At 44.7% G+C, this 17,307-nt stretch overlaps 1 protein-coding gene and 1 pseudogene across 1 annotated transcript in view; one reads left to right on the top strand and one right to left on the bottom strand.

The window, feature by feature from the left end:
- The window catches only part of MIPEP (mitochondrial intermediate peptidase), a 103,243-nt gene that overhangs the window by 14,532 nt on the left and 71,404 nt on the right, over positions 1 to 17,307 (bottom strand). Inside the window, exons 17-18 of the mRNA XM_083169911.1 lie at positions 11,576 to 11,697; positions 10,330 to 10,403 (exon numbers count right to left, since the gene is read on the bottom strand). Coding sequence (XP_083026037.1) covers positions 10,330 to 10,403; positions 11,576 to 11,697 — 196 coding nt within the window. The remainder of the gene's footprint in view (positions 1 to 10,329; positions 10,404 to 11,575; positions 11,698 to 17,307) is intronic.
- LOC146060872 (U2 spliceosomal RNA) lies at positions 1,333 to 1,468 on the top strand (annotated as a pseudogene).

The following is a 17,307-nucleotide window of genomic DNA, read 5'->3' as shown; positions in this document are numbered from 1 at the left end:
TGGGGAAATCGGGGGCATCGCGTCTGGACAATTTAAGCATTTTTATGTGCACACGACCCGATTTTTCACTGTTTTCAATGCATTTCAATGGGAAAATCGGGGGCATCGCGTCGGTCGCAGGCCACTAAAAATTACCCCCGATGGCCACGATTGTGGCCATGCTAGGAAACAAGTACCCTATTACCAATTGTAGACCACGTGGATAGAAAATGAAGAAAAAGTAAAAAAAAAAAAAAAAAAACACCAAAAACCTTCAATCATATGTGTCATGTTCTATCTTTTAAACCTGCCGACCTTACACACTGACTACTCTTTACCTGTTGACCTTTTGACCAATCGGCATCAACCTACTGACCACCATCTTTTTACCTCAGCTGCCACAGTGAACTAAACTGCCAAATGTGTTCCCCAGTGTCTCTGGTCATCCCCAATAGTAGCAATAAACTTATTAATGATAATGACAACTTACTTCGTAAAACTGGAACTAAAGATGGACGTGAAAAATGCCCATTTCTTTTTAACGCAAAAGTTGCTCCCAAACTTTATTAAATCATGGCGCCCTAAGTATCAGCATTCTTTCAAGGCCCCCCTAGTCCAACGGTTTCTTAAAAAAATATAAATACATGAAATAAATTGTGCTAAACGGTTACCTTTAGGTTCAGTGATATATAGTGGTGGACATGGTTGTGGTTCTAATACTACATATTTCGATTGGCAGCCACTAGCACTGGGTTTACTGATAAAGTTGACCATAAATAATTTATTTTGGTCCTGTACCACCAAAATGAGGCTCCCCAGGGTGCCTAGGCACACAGTTTGGGAATCACTGGCATTGTTTTTTTAATGTATTGCTTATACATTCAATGCTTGTGACTTTTAGGAAAGGTCTATAGGATCATTAATCGTTTAGCAAATTCTCGGTGCTATAAGGACTGACTGCTCCCTTATACTCTTCGTCTGCTTGTTTAGGTCACCAAGGTAACTGCCCGATGCAGCACACATACCCCTCCCTAGCAGCTGGGAAGGTCTCTGTCTACCTTTAGCTGACACCTCTGGATTATGCACCGAATGTCCCCCAGGGGACTTGTCAATTGTAATCCTTGCTGATCTCTGTCTAGCATTTGACACATTCACTCACAAAAAGTCTAAAAACAGCTCCTGTATGCTTAATGTGGATTAAGTTAATCAGTTCTGATTGGTCATACGTAATTATGTGACAATTAGCATCTCTGTGTATTACGGGTGCAGTGCCCGATGTGTAACACCCTGTCATTCTGCGATACCAAGCTGCACGGCTCACCTTTCACGTTGCTTATGGAGAACTGTGCTGAAATCACTTCTCGGCCTTTTGGCTAAGATCAAGTGTAGTATCTGTTCTTATCAGTGGGTATGGACTGGCCTCTGGCAGAGAATAGAGAAAGGTGGGACTGAGTAGCTGCTCTGATGGGCGGAGGGTGTGGGACCCCTCTGTTTTTTCCCGGGAGCAGTGAAAAGTCTCACTAAGTATCTTCACCTCTGCCTTTGGTAGGAGGTGTTGTTTCCGTAAATCCACTGGTAAGAGGGGGGGAGAAACACTGGGCCTAGTAGTTTGACTCTCTTGACGGGGTTTGTAGCCCCCGAAGGATGAGACAGCGAAAGGCTCAGTCGAGTATCCATTCCCAGGGAGCGGAGAAAGGTTGGGACTGAGTAGATGGCTCCTGTTCCAGAGGATCGCAAGCCTCTGAGGGGGAGACCGCGAAAGGCCCAGCTTAGTACCTTAACCCTGGGAGCGGAGAAACACTGGGACTGAGTAGATTGCTCTTCCGGAGGGGGTGCAGCCCCTAAGGGAGTCTTTCGAAAGGCCCAGTGGAGTACCCATTCCCATGCCAGGGGCTGGAAAGTGCCTGCTGTTGAGACGGAGAAACACTTGGTTGGACGCTGACTGGCTGGCTGCTTGGAGTCCGAGGCTGCACTGTGCCCCCGGGGAAACTCGGGGGTGCCGAACATGCACGGGTGATCCCAAAATCACCATGCACTAGTATGGCACTAGCACTGCGCACTTCCCCTCTAGGTTAGCGCTTCACGTCCTTACCTCGTCCTTTTGGATGGGGTAGGACAATTTTTCACACCCCCACCCCAGCCTTCTGGCTGGGGTCCTCTTTATTATTTATTTCTCTTCCTCTTCACGTTCGTGCACTTTTCACGTTTTCTGTTTTCTGTAGTGTGTCACTTTTTTTGGGTTGTGTGGTCGTCCCTTACGGGCCTTCCATTTCCCCAATGTGCCGAAGCTCTCGCCTTTTGGGGAGAGCTTCGGTCCCCCCGAGGACGACCCCGAGCCGCAAGGCAGAGGGAAGTCCACTGCGGGTCTCTCCAAAGCATGGGCTGCGGAGGACCCACCGTCCTAACCCTTTCGGGGGTTGAGGAATGAGGGTCTCTCTAAGCTTCGGCGAAGAGGACCCACCGTTCCCTATTTTCCCCTTGTCGGCCTTATGGCTGAGAGGGGTTAGGGGAAAAACGGGGCCCGTCTCCTTCGGGAGATAAGTCCACTCGATCGCACGGCCGCTTTTGCACGTGTTTAGGCACAGCACTGGTGGTAGGGAGCACACCTCGGGCTCCTGAGTTTCTTCAAACTGTGCTGAAATGGAAACTAATATGTGATGTGTGCTATAAGCTTAAATGCCATCAGTGGGGCCGCTCACAGATCAGGGATTTTAGACGTCCGTGGGCGAGGCGGTGGGATTGATTGGTGTTAGGAAAGTTACATACAGCAACTTATGCAGAGGGTCTGCAAATGAGGCCAGCTGTATCAAGCTTTAAAGTGATAAAATGGAGAGTGCTAAAGAACCGGCCAATGAGTTCCTACCTGTCGTTTTTCAAACCCAGCCTGCAACATGGCAGGTAGGAGCTGATTGGCTGGTTGTTTATCCTTCGCCAGTATGCTACTTGGTGCCCTGGGCCCTTCCACCACCAATATGGGTTTAGTTATTGTGTAAACAGATGTATCCTCATACAGAAACCACATGATAGATCTATAGTGTATGTATACAGTCAATGGGTCAACTCCAAAAAGTTGTCATGCATTCAGTCGACTCGACAGGTACAAAACGTCAACGTGACAATGGTTGATGCATTTTCCGTTTCGTTTTTCCATGTTTTCCTATTATTTGCCCGATTAACTATCGATGTGGGCTACAACTGGGACCAGTAATCCTGCCTAGAGCCTGCATGGGTGTACGCTTCTTAGATATCTTATAGATAATGTGATCTAGGGGTTAAAAAAAACACATTTACTAACAAATCTTTTTATATGGATGCATGATTTAGCCCCTAGAACACATCTATTGAGCTTAATTTAAAAGAAATTAACCCTTTGAGTGTCAACATTGCCGTTCGAAATGTTCAAAATATCCACTAAAAATGCCAGAATTGCTTACATTTGTTATATAAATTCAAATAATAAATGTGTAAAAAAAAGATCTTTAGGTACTTATTTCCTAGCACGGCCACAATGATCATGATCGTGGGCATCGTGAGGAAAAATCGGGGGCATCGCGGCCATCGCATGCACTAAAAAATCGGGTGCGATGGTACCGACGCGATGCCCGCGATTTCCCATAGGGAACAATGTTAAATGCCTCAATTTACCCGCGATACCCCCGATTTCCCATAGGAAACAATGTTAAATGGCTCAATTTACCCAAATCATCATAGGGAACAATGGTAAATGGGCCAGAAACCCCCCAAAACACCCCTGAACAGTGAAATGTCCCCCCAAAAGTAGTTTACACCACCCCACGATCAACGCGAACCCGAAGCGTGGCGAGCGCAGCGAGCCCGCGAGGGGCGGCGGTACGCGTCCTCCGACCTTTTCATAGCCCCACTATCCACTTCGGCGTGGAGTTGAGAATAGAATAGTGTGGCGAGCGCAGCGAGCCCCGCGAGGGGACGCGGATACCTGTGAAGCCCGCGAAGGGACGCGTTTACCTGTGAAGGTATCCGCGTCCGCTCACTACGCTCGCCACACTATTCTATTCTCAACTCCACGCCGACGTGGATAGTGGGGGTATGAAAAGGTCGGAGGACGCGTACCGCCGCCCCTCGCGGGCTCGCTGCGCTCGCCACCCTTTGGGTTTGCGTTGATCGTGGGGTGGCGTAAACTACTTTTGGGGGGACATTTCACTGTTCAGGGGTGTTCTTGGGGGTTTCTGGCCCATTTACCATTGTTCCCTATGAGGATTTGCTGAAATTGAGGCATTTAACATTGTTTCCTATGGGAAATCGGGGGCATCGCGAGTCAATTGAGGCATTTAACATTGTTTCCTATGGGAAATCGGGGGCATCGCGTCTGGACCATTTAAGCCGCATACGACGCGACCGACGCGATTTTGACTTTTTTCAATGCATTACAATGGGAAAATCGGGGGCATCGCGTCGGTCGCGTCGCAGACCACTAAAAATTACACCCGATGCCCGCGATTGTGGCCGTGCTAGGAAACAAGTACCGATCTTTATATAATTTATATTTCCTATATATAAAAGGTAAATATTACAGGTCATTATGATGAATATAAAGGTCTGCTTGCCAATTTTTACCCTGCACGCAAAGGGTTAAAATCTCCATTTGGTAAATTTAACCCCCTAGCCCAGTGGTTCTAAAACCCTAGTCCAGAGGTTCTCAAAATGCGGTCTTCAAGGCACCCTAATGGCCCTGGTTTTAAGTATATGCATAATTGGCTGCAGGTGAATTCATTAGTACCGCAGTCAAATTGACTTAACCATCTGTGCTAAACAATGGATATTGCTAAAATCTTGACCGTTTGATTCCCAAATGCAGTTCTCATGGCACCCTGTTCTAGCCATTATACACCACATGGAGCGAGATGCAAAATGAGCCAAACGGTTTAGCATAGCTACTTTCTTTAAATTTGCGACTTACTGTATTCACACAACAGACGCAGAAAAAGAAAACCTCAATCTGTACCAGAGAGCACTGTTTGACACAACTGCGGTAATAGTGTATGTATACATGAAATATTGAATATTAAAAAAAAATCTAAATATACAAAAATAGAATAAAAAAAAGCCCACAAGAATAATCCTGTCACAAACAGAAGTATCCTCATACAGAAACCACATGATAGCTCTTTAGTGTATGTATACAGTCAATGGGTCAACTCAGAAAAGTTGTCATGCATTCAGTCGACTTGACCGGTACAAAACATCAACGTGACGTCAGCTCGTCACTTCCTGGCCGTTCTCGGCAGAAGGAGCCCGACAGCTCGTGATATCGGGCTCGTTCTGCCGAGAAACCCTGATCAATGCTGTCGGGGAAGACAGCATTGAATAGGGCCCGGCGAGCATCTCCCCGACGGGAGATGCTCGCCAGGGATTGAATATCCCCCCTTATTAGTGTATTTGCACCACAGACGCAGAAAAAGAGAAAACCTCATTCTGTACCAGAGAGGACTGTGACACAACTGCGGTAATAATGTATACATGAAATAGTTCTTTTTTTTTTTAAATGTTTAAATATACAAAAAAAATATTCAAAATAAATAAGATCCCACAAGAATAATCCTACTAATAAACAGGGTATATTTACCAAATGAACACCGTATACTGAGAGGAGTCTCCCCACTCTGTGACTAGCTATTTTAGCGGATTATAATTATATATTACCATAATCTTATAAAGCCACATCTACCCAATGTTGCCTGGGTGTAACCATATATAACAAACAAACAAATCCGTACTTCTGTTTTTGTACCATGATCCAGGAGACCGAGCAGCCTGGTGCGTCTCGCTTGTTCTGGAACTACGGCCTTTTTAAGATGTCAATTATGATTATGTCAACATTCTACGATGGATTACCGCTAGTTGACTTGTGGTTAAAAAAAAAAGGGGGGGGGGGGTAATCTACCACAAGTACGGGTGTCACGTCACAAAAGAGGTCATGTCTCAAATTTGACGGCACACCCTTTTAAAAATGGATTAAAAGGTAAGTGCATAAAACAAAGCTTGATTTAAATAGAGAATCTCACCAGTAAAACTCACAAATCTGTATTTAAGTTGCACTACATGGATGTTAAAACTGAAAATAGTAGAGATTGGTACTTGAAGACTTAACATACACCATTGCCGCAGTTTTGACAAACTGCCCCTCCCGGTGCGACAAGTCCTGTGCGACATGGTCGTGTATCTTATTTGCTTAAAACGTGCATCTTATTCACACTATTAAAATCAATGGAAGTGACAAAACTAGCTAGCTAGCATGTACTGATCCAGTGGCGGAAGTACAGTACAAGAGACAATCGAGTGAGTCGCCGCCGGGCTCCAGCAGTGAAGGGGGCACCTTCTCCATTGCCCCTGGTGAAGTTCCATCACTGTGCTCTCTTTTCCAACGTCCAGCTACTGATAGTATAACTATGATGATTGTTGAGAAAAGCTAAAGGGGTATGCTAAATAACCATAGAAAGGGGAGGCGGGGTTTGCCAGCTCTGTACCTGTAGGAGGTGGCACTAAAGGTCTTGGCTAACTCAAAAAGTTCGGTACTTATGTAATATTTGGGCTCCTGTTTTTCTTATGAGACCGCGTCCCCTCGCTGCGCTCGCCACACTATATAAAATAAACTCCATGCATAGTTGGATAGTAGGGGTGTGAAAAAATGGGGTGCATTTAACATGGGAGCCCAGATAATACAAAAGTTCTAATAGTAAATAAGGTGCTCCCTCCTCACAGATTGATAGCCCTATGGCACCCGAGATAGCATTCTTTGGCTGAACACGGTGATCAGCTTTGAAGAGATCCAAAATTTAGCTCATAGGCCAGATCACTTGTAGACGCAAGTAGCGTAACCTAACATAACCACACACGGAAAACAATAGAATTCACCTTACAAACACATTTTTCACCATGCCCAATAATGAACATACTGATTTGATTAGGATCATTATCAAGTACCAAGCAATAACAAGAGTGGATACGTTTCCCATATCAACCAATCAGCTGTGGAGGTAGCATTTATCCAGTACACGCTCTAAAAAACGATAGTTTGATGCAGACTGGTTGCTATGGGCAACTTATTTACTCTTTTGCTGCTTGATACGGCAACCCCTAAAGACACATGCCAATACAGATGGTGGCTTCGGTGGATAAATAGGTGTGCTCAAATGACCTGTTACCCACAGCAACTAGAGACTTGCTGTGGGCGCTTGTAGCGCTATTCGCCGGGTGGGAGAATTTGAAAATTTTTGAAAAGACTGGCCAGACGCTGATTGGCTGAGAGCGGCCTGGGCTTTCCAAATTCAACAATGCTTCCCTGGCTGCCTGGCAAATAGTGCTACAAGCACCCAGCTGACGCTGCCCGGATTCCCGCAGTCTGGACCCGCGACCCGCTGGCCGGATTGGATGCCGCCTCGCCGCTGGAAGCAAGCCAGGATGCTGAGTAAGTACCTTTTACACCAGACTGTATCCCAGGCTGGTCCCAGGAACAACCCTGGTTGAATTCCCGAGAAATTTTCCCGGGAATTTAGCCCGGTAACCTTGCACACCAGCGCTAGTCATGGGTTGTTCCCGGGGCCAACCCGGGAATTCAGGCTGGTGTGAAAGAGGTATAATTTGCAGTAGGAAGATGGCTGACCTGGATTGGTTACTATGACATTCCATACAATGTAGCATTATTGTATTAATTACAGGTATGTCCAAATGATTGGCTGACAGGTAGTGACTGACCAGCGCTATGCACAGCTCTGGGAAAATTAATTTGTGAATTAGTTTCCCTCATCAGGGGAAAACAACAAACATCTTAAGCAAAGACATTGTTTGGGTGAATTGAGAATCAAAGACCCCTCTATACAAAGGGAAACCGGAGTCAAAACAATGATCCCAGTAACTTAAAAGCAGAGAAAAAAAAAAAACTATTGTCATAGTTGTGTAGCATAACTCAGACCCCGCAGCAAACAGAAGGAAACTTAGTGTGTGTGGAAATGCCAGTTCTGGCTTAGGATGTCCCACGCTGGGAGGACATTGTATGGAGGGGACATGTTTATCATAATGAGCAAAGGTCAGGATAGGGTGGTTTTTGCAGTACAATGGAGTGGCAAATACAGTATACACACACGCTATATAAAATGGTGGTATAGCTTTACTTTATTGTTCTGGAAATGCCCAGGGGAAATCTCTTGGCACGCCATTATCTGCATAGATAACACTGTTTCATCAGCAAAGGTTGGATTAATAGCAGTATCATGATGAATGGTGTTTATGTGTGGCGTCTACTCACAGAAGTGGCTGCCAATGTGTGGGCACAATGAACGTTTGGCCTACCGATGACATCACTGAGGCACTTTGAGAGGTCAGGGGGAATAACACAGGTGGACAAACATTTTGCCATCTCAACAACTGTTGGGAAGCAAAATAAAACAATCTAAAGTTCAGACGAAAACATACAACAGGACGGAGCAGATGTGGGCAGAGATGTGTGTGCGCAGCAGCCAGAATTAGTCAGCTGGAATGTGCGTGCGACTAGATCAAAGGCTTCCTGCTCTGCAGATGAAGAATACTCTGCAGCCATGTAACGGAGCAGGCTCCCACTGCAAACTCGGCTTTTATATGGGATAAGGACACACACACACACACACACACACACAGCAGTCTACTTAGTAGGATGGTATAGTGGGTGTCCATAAACCTGAATGGACACCCACTATACCATCCTAAATATGGACACCATGGGAGATCATATCCAATTTTCTGAGGAGAGTACACTAGGAACAAGTGAGATTGATAACAGTATAACCCATTGTCATTTATGAATAATTTTCAGAGTGCATTTTATTTTTAGGTACTTGTTTAGTTTCATGGCGCCCGATATATCAGATGCGATATCGGCCGATATATCGGATGCGATATGGGGCGATATATCAATGCGTTTTTTTACCTGTTCCTAACCCCACTATCCACTATGCATGGAGTGGATTATATGTAGTGTGGCGAGCGCAACGAGCCCGAAGCGTGGCGAGCGAACGCGGATTACTGCGCTCGACACACTATATAAAATCAACTCTATGCGTAGTGGATAGTGGGGTTATGAACAGGTAAAAAACAAAAAAACGCATTGGATCGCATTGATATATCGTCCGATATCACATCTGATATATCGGCCGATATTGCATCCGACATATCGGGCGCCGTGACACTAAACAAGTACCTATTTTTATTCTTATTTTTATGATGTATGCTTCACTTCTAAATTTTTATATTTTATGTGCTAGTCATAAATAAACGGTGATTTTTTTATGTGATACCCAATTGATCTATATACATTTATTTTTGTGTGATAAGATTTACAATCCTTGAGCGCTCCACCATTAGTCTTTTTCTCTTTGTATGTATTTTTGGGTACTGACCCACCCCATTCCGGTGTGAGCAGCTTGCAGAACAACTCACCTCTTGGCGCTTATCTTTTCCACCTAGGTGGAAATTCTTTCTCCAGGAGGCAGTACATACCCACATGGCACTGGCCGGAACTCCTTTACTTGTCCCAAGAGGCCCTTGATCATCTTCAAGTCCAGGCCTATGTGGCCCTCTAACCAAGGGGTGGGCAATAAGCGGCCCTACAGCGGTTGATAAACTACACATCCCAGCATGCCTTTCCTTAGTTTTGCTATTTGGCCATGCTGAAACTGATGCAAAGCATGCTGGGATGTGTAGTTCATCAACAGCTGGAGGGCTGCTCATTGCCCACCACTGCTCTAAAACCTCATATGCCCAGTTAATGTACAAGCATAAACATATAGCATGCACATACATCGAGGCACCATAGTTATGACAATAGCAGCGGGAGGAATGAAACAAGAGGACAAACCTTAAGTGGGTATGAGGGGTTACAGAACACGGGTATTATAAAACCAAAACGGGGTCCAATACGTTTCTTCTGTTTTACACAGATGAATGTACATACAGCTGTTGCATAATTAGTTTTACCTGTCCTTTACTATAGCTAAACCTGACTGTATACGCGGATCACACTGCAGTATGCACTGTACAACCCGAGACACTGAGTGAACATAATACAAGAACACCACACAATGAAACAGAAGGCCGTGCTTGCTAGAGCTTACTATCTAAAGAAAACCTAGATAATCTATCTCTCAGGCAATAAGAGCGCGGTGTTCCTTAATATGGGAAACTCTTAAGGCAGCTTTGTCCGTTTGAAAAGGCTGCTGCTGGGAACAGGCTGAGACGGCTGATAACATCTGATCGCAACAGCTGGTGTTTGCCAAACATACACCCTGGTCAACTGAACAGACAAAAAGATCAGAGGATCAGACATCTCTTGTTTTACTTTACCTTGAACCATGAGCATGGGCTCCTTTCCACCGCCATGTGCCAGCATCTCCTTGCGATAGCGCTCTCCCATCGCCCTAAAGACAAGACAGATCCTGTTACTGCCACCTGCATGCTCAGCTCTCCGGAGGACGTGCTGGGACAGTCTTGTGTTTCCGGACTGATACAGATATAGGGAAGCCTGCCACCATGACACAATGGCGCCCTTCATTCTACAGTGGAGGATAAGCGTCCCTGACATTTCCAAGTGCACGGTGCTGAATGATATTAAGCGTACTGGATACCGAAAATATTCACTGCAGTTTAATCTACATTTTACTGGACAAAGGAACAAGCTCACACTCAGTCCCCCTTCCCCTAATTCCCCTGAATGACTCTAGTTTCCATATAAAACAAGGAGAACCTTACAGGACAAGACACTAAATACTTTAGAATTTAGAAGAATTTCACCTTCCTAATTTAAGACCATAAATTTCACCCTTTCCCAGAACCAGTTCTTCAAAAAGGGACCCCCCCTCCTCTAGTAAACCCAGGGCCAAATGTAATAGGGTTTAAGAATAAGGAAGGGAGAGAGATTTTAAGGAAGGGTTTTGACAGTGCCCCTCTACTAATCAGATGCTGGCTGCCAAGCTCTAGCTAGAAAACACAGTTAAGGTGCCCATACACTGCCTGCGACATCTCGCAGCAGTGTACGGACACCCGACGGACCTTCCCGGCGGCAGGGACACATGCGATTCGTTGTGATGGATCGCATGTGTCCCTGCTTCCCGCCCGCCCCAGAACGGGTGGTCGGACGGCCAGCCGGTCCGACCACCTAGTCGGGTCCGATGCGCACAGGACCGCGCATTGGACCCGACTGCATGTCAGGGAGAGGCGATTCGGTCCAATTTAACGGGCCGATTGGTCGCAATCGGGCCGAAATCGGACCAAATCGCCTCGATGTATGGGGGCCTTAATATGCTTCAAGATAATATGAGAGGCCAACCATGGAAAACTCGTACAAAATGCACAGAAGCATGCTGGTCGGAGCAAACCGTGGACTACCGGGATTGCTGGCGTTTCTATTGGGGTGGAAGTTGTAGTTGATTGAGTTAGGGAGGTAGAAAACCCATTTGTATCTTTGCATAAATGTGTCAGGACAGCTTGTTTTGCTATGAAAAAGGTGTTGGAGATTAAGTATTGCTGCTACTGTTTTTCCAACACAAAAAGCAAAACAGAGAAAGAGCAATCAGAGGAGAGAAGCTCTTACCTGTCAAATGGGTCCTTCACGAAACACTGTTTCCACACCATAGAGGCCACAGCTCGGGACATCAGGTACGAGTAGTATTTGGCACCATATCCCACCAGATGACTAAATCGCAGATGCCAAGCCTGCAACAAGATAAATAATTACGTTAATATAAACCTTTACAGTGTAGAGTTTATAGAACTCCTGGTCAAACTAAGCAGAAACACAATACAGAGTAAAAACCAGCTGGTTCTAAGTCACAATCCCCTATAGAATCTATCTATTGACATCATTGCTGCATTGTGTGCTCCTCTTAGGCGCTCTACCAAAATTAGAAGGTGTGCCACCTAGTGACCATTTTTAATTTCTACATAAACCATAAGGTCTGAATGTAATGGCTGAGAAAAGTTCACTAACACACAGAACTTCAGGGATTCTTGTAAAATATTTTTGACTCAAGGTTAAGTAAAAATGAGTTTTGATCAAATAATCAAAATAAAAGTTCCATTTGCATACTATGGTTATCCTGGCATATAGGCCTACCCTAAACATGGTCTTCCTATAATAGCAATATACACCAGTTTTGACAGCCTTAGATGTATCATTTCAATCAAGTTATCTTAAATTTAAAATAGTAAATTATTTTTTTATCGTTAGTAGCAACTGTAGTATTGGAACATCCATCAACAAAGTTATGTAGTATGACACGCACACAGGGAGAGTGGATCTCATGGATCAGTGTGTGGCAATGTACCCACACAAATGCAACAGGAGATCCTACAATTGTATTTCCTTTCACTTTCTGTGGTTTAAGTAAATGCATTCCTCCTGTATCAACTGTCTGGATTCAATGACAAGAATCAGGACCCCATTCAGATTTGTAAGTTAACCCAATAGCATCATGAAAATTGGAGGAAAGGTGTAAAGGAGGAGGAAAGTCCACTGAACTGTGAGAGAATCCACTGGGTCCCTATTTCATAAGCCGTACTTCAGAAGTTTGTGGTTATTTCGGGAGGCCATCATGTCGATGTGCAGATGGCCCCACTCACCTGTCTAAATGTTCCGGCAGCAGAGAAAGTCCATCTCTCAATTGTGTATACTGCCAAAAGAAGGGGACACTGCCCTATGTCATCTTGATGGTTTATGTAGGCAACTGTGGTCACTTTCCCTGACTGGATTGGGCAGGAGTGTTTGGAAACCGCCCTGATCTCCAAGCAGGACATTGATGGGGAGTAGGCTCTGGTTGAATGGTGTGATGGCAAGTCCCCTCTCTCGAAAACTGGAGTCCGTGGTGAGCAGGACTCAATCCGGAATTCAGGATCAAATGAGAGCGGTGTAGCCACCAAATGAGAGTGATGGACCTCTCAAGAAAGAATGCTATATCTAGGAGACCTTAGATGTAGATGGGGCTTGTTACACCTCTTCAGAATTTCTAGCTTTATAGGCCAGTAGTAAAATTGGGCACATTCCACCATCTGGAAAGTGAAGAAGAATGGCCAGGACTTTCACGCAAGCCTGTATGAAAACTCACCTGTCCCCCAAAATTTTGGCCTGTAAAATTGGGAAGAACACCCTCTTAACCGAGGTGTCCAAAAAGTGAAGCATGTCCTGAGAAGGAGCCAAGATTTCTTCCAACTGATAATCCACAGTTTGGAGAAGATCTACCATGAGGCCCCACGCCATAAATGACCTCTTAGGATTGGGCCAAAAGGAGCAGGTCACCCCAGATAAGGTAGAACGTGGAATCCCTAATCTCTGAGAAACCACTGCTATGACAGCCATGACTGAGCTCAACATCTTCTCCTGTTTTTACAACTAAAACTACTTGGAATTAGGAGCAACAGACTCTTATTCACGACCGGCTCATTACCAGAATCAGGCAACTGGAAAGTTGCAGAAAATAATCTCAGCAACGTCAGTGGTTCCCAGGTTTCTGAAAGTAAACTTATTTGTCATGTAGTGAACAATGTGTACACCGCTCTGCTTAATTAGGAATGCCATATGTAAAAGTTCTGTGGGCAAACATGGGAAGGTACATATAAGAAAATGTAAAAAAAAAAAAACACAGGAAAGAACAAATAGTATTTAATTTTGCTACCTAAATTTAAAAACGGTTTCCTTACATTTCGGCTGGCTCAACTTTTTATGATTTAAACCAGTCTAAGAATAGGAACTTCTTGATTGTATCTTATATAATAAAAGGCCAACACTGCTCCTCATGTCTATGATGATGACGACATAGTAGTAGTAGTAGTATGACGACGACTAAGTGTTGCGCATGCCAGTCACCACCAGGTGGAGTCTGAACAAAAAATTCAAGTTTTGCTCCACCCATGGAGCAAGATTACCGTTTTGTTGTTCTGTTTACGGGCTGGTAACTAGTTTTTATAATATATTTATATATTCTTTTTCATAAATATTTTAATTACTCTTATAGGAACTCAGAAACACAACCGTACAGCCACCCAAGATGTTTCTTTTCTTTTTCCTTTAGATGCAGCTATATGACCCACCAGGTGGGGCTATATGGCGAGATAGGGGGTAGACTGCGTGGACCCATCTGTACGACAGCACAAGCCACAATATCTGCAAAACATCTTTAAATGCTTTCCTAACACAACCTGACATAATATACAGGCAACAGCACTCGGGACACAAACCTACTACAAGGCTGCATTTTAAATCAAGGTGTGAGAGTAAACATGGGAGTCATGTAGATCATGTCATGTATGAATCTTTAACGTTCTGGCTGATGAAAGATATTGACATGTTTTGTATGAACTAGGACACTGTTTCCAGTGAAGAAGAGGGGGGGGGAGAAGAAAAAAAAATGACTGCCAAGGGCTAAACGTTCACACTGAAGAAATATGTCTTTTAGCTGAAGGTTACATTACACAGGTAATACAGGCTCAGTGGAGTCAAGTCTGCATAATTATCTGTAATGCCATACAGATGTAGCAACCCAAAGGAAGGATGATGAGGATATTTAATAAGCTGATTTGCGAAGAGCTGCCTGGGGCTTGTTATGTGCCATGTATCGGTCATGTCACAGCCTGTTCTCAGTAGCTAAAGCTGATCAGATTGTGTGATGGATTGCTCTCAAAAGATGGCTCCCTTTGCTCACTCTGACAGTAATCCAAAATTATTACATTTCCAACGGAACTGCCAGCTTCATATGCAGAGCTTTCAAGCTGACAGAAAACGAGCAGGTTTTTCACGGTTAACAGATCTTCGGTATTAAAAATATTATAATATATCATCTATATCTGTACACATAGGCGTGCGTACATTGAGTGTTAGGGGTGCACAGGCACCCCCTAATGCTGTTCCCACCCTTATGAACACCTTCCTGCTACTAGCAATACCAGCAATATCTTTTACCAAAGACTTTTGCTTTTAAAAATGGTGTTCCATTAAAAGAAGCGCCCATCAATCAATTATGTGTATTTTGCATTAATTGTACTAGACCATTGTCATATAACTACATACCTGTGTCATCTATATGCGTTTATGACTTTATTTGCATGTACTGTTACACAGTAATTAGAAGATTCAGGGCGGGATGTTGTAACATCCGCAGCCCTGTTTCGCCCCCCTTTGCCGGCCACCGCATTCTTAGTGATCGCATATTCTCCAACATATGCGGCTATTAACGCAAGGGACAGCTCTTGCGATAAGAGCTGTCCCTTGTGATGCGGCGCTGGTGCTGGACTTCTGGGTCTGAGATCCAGGAGTCCATCTGCGCATGTGCAGAGCACAGCGCTGGCTGCAGGGCATGCTGGGAGGAATCCGTGACAGATCCCTCACACAGCGCTGCGGTAAGAAGCCCATAGGCTTCTGCAGGGAATCGCCAGCCCCTCCACAGCGCTACCACTGCGGAGGGGGGACAGAGCACACAGAAATGCAGTAAAAACCCAGATAACGGGTTTTTTACCGCATTTCTGCTTTAGAGAATCTCCCCCTAAAACTGAAATAGGCAGGGGATTATGGTGTGGCTGAGAGAGGTTTTATATTGTAGCGAGTGCCAATAGAGGATGGTAGACACTCATGATTGGCGGTGTTAGACATGACCAATAGGTGGTGTTAGACATGCCCAGTAGGTGGTGCTATGCACACCCCTTGGACAGTGCACCCCTTAATAAAAATGTGCTGATCACGCCTAGGTCTATACAAATATACATACATACATACATACATACATACACTATACCTCTTTTAATGTGGACACCTCAAGTGTCAGGGTAGTTAGGCTTTGGGAGGTTTAGCTGCTGCAGGGAAGGGTAGGCAGCGCGAGGGCTCAGGTGAGCTGCAGGAGGGATTCTGGCTGTGGGCGGTTAGGGTTTAAGGCACCCATTACCTACACAAGTTGAGAGCAGGCACTTACTGCCAAACACTCCCAACACAGGAAAGATGCATCCATCCAATCAGGACGGAGAACCGATGGTCAAAAAGAGGCCAGGACATTGTTCCCATTGCATGAAAGACAGTCCAACGGCATATTGATAGCGGGTGCTTACAGAGCTCATCAACAATTTGTTACAGAATTCCATACTACTAGTTACCAATAACGATTAGGTTCCTCATGTTGATATTATGGTCCTTAAGACCGCTTGCATTTTTTTTTACTGGCTGAGCATTTTCTATTTAAATTACAGAAGTTACATAAACTGGCAGCATGTACACAGCCCATGTTCTGTTGGAAATGTCTTAATCTGGTATCCCACATTCCGAAAAGTTTTCTTCTTTTTTTAAACCAACAGAGACCAGAATTGCAATAGCTTCTATGGGGACCATGTTCTGTTTACTAGCGGTACAGACATTGGTCTGGTCATGCACAATGCAAGGCTGATAGGTACCCCAGGAAATTCTTCACATTGCTGCCCCTGCCCTCAATACCGAACTACTCTATTTCTGTTACTCCCCTGGTAGATCTGCTTGCTCAAGGCTTTTATAATATGTACTGTAATGTGGGTCCTATGGTCAAAATCAACTCAAGAGATGCAGAATGATCCCTACACCTGTGAATTGTGGGTAAGGACAGGTGTGCTCTATGCAGACGATTACTATAGAACAGCAGTACAGAGCCACATGCACACGCTAAGAATATACCACATGTTATTTTGTTTAAAGGTAAGCCAACATTAAGTTTTATTATATAGACAGCAAGCTAAAGGGACTAGGGGTAGATGTATGAAACAGTGATAAGGGAGGAGAAGTGATAAAGGGGCAGATGTATTAAGCCGGGCGAAGAGATAAACTGGAGATAAAGTGGAAGGAGATAACGCACCAGCCAATCAACTCCCAACTGTCAGATTTTGAACACAGCTGATTGGCTGGTGGTTTATCTCCTTCCACTTTATCTTCAGTTTATCTCTTCGCCCGGCTTAATACATCTGCCCCATAGTGCCTGGTACTTTATCAGCAGCCAATCAGCTTTCAACTGTGTAGTTACAGGCTTGGTTTGAAAAAGGACAGGTAGGCACTGATTGGCCGGTGATGAAGTACCAGGCACTTTATCACTAATCTTCCCTTATCACTGCATCACACATCTACCCCAGAGATCTGTCTGTTTCCCAAACGTTAGGTGCTGGTTGTGTTATATGCATCAGATACTACAAGTGCTGTCTGACTCGTGTGCACACGATGATTGATTGACGGCACAGTCACACATCTCTTGGCAGGATAAGACATTCTGTCATCACCAGGCTATACCAGACACCTTTCCCACAAATCCTCAAGCATTCTGTATCCAA

Source organism: Crinia signifera, chromosome 2 (assembly GCF_055691185.1).
Source record: "Crinia signifera chromosome 2, ASM5569118v1, whole genome shotgun sequence".
NCBI classification, from domain to species: Eukaryota; Metazoa; Chordata; class Amphibia; order Anura; family Myobatrachidae; genus Crinia; species Crinia signifera.
The sequence above is the reverse complement of the archived record's forward strand: the minus strand, read 5'-3'. Positions and strand labels throughout refer to the sequence as shown.